The sequence below is a fragment of the Portunus trituberculatus genome, chromosome 13 (assembly GCF_017591435.1).
Source record: "Portunus trituberculatus isolate SZX2019 chromosome 13, ASM1759143v1, whole genome shotgun sequence".
NCBI lineage: Eukaryota > Metazoa > Arthropoda > Malacostraca > Decapoda > Portunidae > Portunus > Portunus trituberculatus.
The window spans coordinates 11,884,959-11,887,926 of NC_059267.1; the positions used below are offsets into that span (position 1 = coordinate 11,884,959).

The following is a 2,968-nucleotide window of genomic DNA, read 5'->3' on the forward strand; positions in this document are numbered from 1 at the left end:
GTGATGGTAGTTGTGATACACAGGTACGATGCACCACCGTATGCTTCGGTATCTTCCATCAAGGTCAACTACAGAGTTGCACTGCTAATCTTTCACCAGGATGCGGACAACAGCTCCAGCCTCGGGGGACTCCGGGACCAGGTGGACCTGTATTACAACGATCAGCTGGCCTTTGCGATACAACAAGTGGTGAAAGGCAACGGTGCTGGCGTCTCCTTCACGATGGGGATCCTCTCCGTTATGGACCAAACATTTTCCCAGGTAAACCCGCCCTTCACATTCATTGACACTATTATGACCGCAAATGAGATTCTAGCAGATGAGTTATCTTTCTCTATCACAGGTTGGCAAGTGCACCTTGTACAAAATGTCCCGAGGCTTCCTTGGACCTCTGAGTCTCAGTGTGGCCTTCCCCAAGGGCTCCACGCTCAAGATCAAGTTTGATGACGTGTACGTAGCAATGCATTATTATGTTTACAAGAATGGAATTGCAATGGCTATAATGACAATCTTCATGACTTGGATTATTCGCACATGTCTTACTTAAAATTAATTGCCTCTCATATATATATATATATATATATATATATATATATATATATATATATATATATATATATATATTAAGACAATGTCTCCACAGGATCATCAGACTGCGTGAGGCTGGCATCATACCCAAATTGTTCAGGGACGGCCAGGTGAACGGCACTAAGTGCGCAACAACCGAGAGTTTGTTCCTAGCCGAGGTTAAAGAACGGCCTCTCCATCTAAAGGATTTCTATGGAGTGTTCCTGGTGTATGGCGGAGGTAAGACAGCGCCGGGTCGCGTTACTGTAGCTTTATGAGACGGTGGGTCACATCACCATAAGAAATGCTTCCCTTTCCCAGTTTCGCTTGTACGTGAAAGACATGCCGAGAGTTTGATAAGACTTTCGCAGAATAAAACAATAAGATCGAAAGAAAACAAACAGATTAGAAAGGAATTAAAGAAAATGAGTTGAGATGCTTGACTGCTTTACTTAGCGCAGTAACGCGATCGGTGTGACTCCGGCACCCAATTACTGTATTATTGCCGATCGATACTGTAACGGATATTATTTTAAGATAATATTTCCGCTAAACATCATGCACGAGTAACGCAAAAACACGGTCTTGGAGTTTCATTACTGTTATTATAACTATTATTATTATTATTATTATTATTATTATTATTATTATTATTATTATTATTATTATGATTACTATTATCATTATTGTTATTATTATTGTAGTTATTATTATTATTATTATTATTATTATTATTATTATCATTATTATTGTTATTATTATTATGATTATTATTACTATTATTATTATTATTGTTGTTATCATTATTATTATTTTTATTATTATTGTTATTATTATTATTATTATTATTATTATTATTATTATTATTATTATTATTATTATTATTATTATTATTATCATTATCATCATTATATTATTTCTATTATTATTATTATTATTATTATTATTATTATTATTATTATTATCATAGTTATTATTATTTCTATAATTACTTTACCTTTACTTTCTGCGGAATGATAAGAAGCAAAGTTTTCTTACAAAGCTACAGGTAAAATTCAAGATAGTTGCCGACTATAATGATTTAATGCACATGCCATGGACTACTTGTGAGCCAAGTTTCAAACATTAGCAAGAGTTTACGATTCTTCTTAAAAACTTGCGGCCATACTAACTGTAGTCATAAATCAGAGTAACTGTGCTTCAAGACCGAAAAGTCGCTTCACTATCGCTATGAACTGCTCTTAAACTGTAAAGTACAATGTACTTATATGTATCGTAACTCATGAAATAGAATATTACATTTCTCCATCAGCTTCGCCACATTGATTTTCTTATCTTTTCTGACATAGTCAGTGTTCACGCTAATCTTGGATTACTTTTCCTTCTATCCCTGAGGGCTACTCCTAGCTGCGGGTGTTTTCTTGAGCGAAGTGTTCCGCGGAACACGGCGGCCAAGCAGAGAAAAGCCACCGGCACCGCAGCGCGCCATCTCCCAAACCCAATCACGGTTTGCCTCAGCCACAATCCTGCGGGAACATTCACGCCTGACATTCTGAGAGGCGGTGACGGCAATTAGCACCTTCTAGGATGGTCTAATCGTGTCTCGTACGGATATATGTCTTTAATAATGATTATGAGTTATCAATGATTATGTTATCAATGAAATACAACATCCACACTCTTGTTAACTGGTAAGAACTCTGTGACTGTAATGAACGACTCATGTCAAGTTTGTACTTGGCGAACACAATGAAGCTACTAAACATATCAACAGCCTATGATTTCTTTCCACTTGAAATTAACACAAAATAACTTGGACCGAGTCATTAAGGAATTCTAAAATACGCGGTGAGAACAGCTGAAATCAGACCTTTTGGCTAAGATCAAAGTGTAGTATCTGTTCTTATCAGCTTAATATCTGATACGATCCCCATGTGGGATCTACGATATTAAACTGATTTTTGGACTATGGCGAAGTGCTAGGGGCTTGCTCCACCTTTGCCGCGGATCGGCCCGGTATTGCAGTACTTCCGGGATCGGTCTACTTTTTTGGGCCGCCGTGGTACAGTGGAACCATGCGTGCTTTGGGATCCGAGGGGTCTCCAAGCGCACGGGTTCGAATATTGTCCACGGTCCGAGTGTAGGTTGGGCTTCCTCACTCGGGGCAACGGTTTCCTAGCGGGTGGGCTTTGAGATAGGGGATACCCAAAAAGTATCCCCTTTAGCCCATAAATTCCCGTGAAAAGCCCACATGGTATAAAAAAAAAAAAAAAAAAAGATGCTCTGACGGTTACACCTCTCTGTCCGTCTCGGCTGCACACACTCACGAATAGGAGATACAGTTCTTCACAGACGTAATGGTGGCAACTCATGATTTGTGCTGAATCTGCACGCACCCTCA

General features: G+C 38.6%; 1 protein-coding gene and 1 non-coding gene across 2 annotated transcripts in view; both read left to right on the forward strand.

Moving 5' to 3' along the window:
- Positions 1–2,318, forward strand: part of LOC123503150 (glutamate receptor 4-like) — a 12,111-nt gene extending 9,793 nt beyond the window's left edge. The window contains exons 8-11 of the mRNA XM_045252655.1: positions 100–261; positions 344–450; positions 644–807; positions 1,963–2,318. Of these exons, the coding sequence (XP_045108590.1) occupies positions 100–261; positions 344–450; positions 644–807; positions 1,963–2,123 (594 nt within the window). The 3' untranslated portion in view covers positions 2,124–2,318. The remainder of the gene's footprint in view (positions 1–99; positions 262–343; positions 451–643; positions 808–1,962) is intronic.
- Positions 2,319–2,428: 110 nt separating this feature from the next.
- On the forward strand, positions 2,429–2,617 carry LOC123503328. The gene has a single exon (XR_006674417.1). It is a non-coding gene; the product is annotated as a U2 spliceosomal RNA (small nuclear RNA).
- The last annotated feature ends 351 nt before the right edge of the window (positions 2,618–2,968 follow it).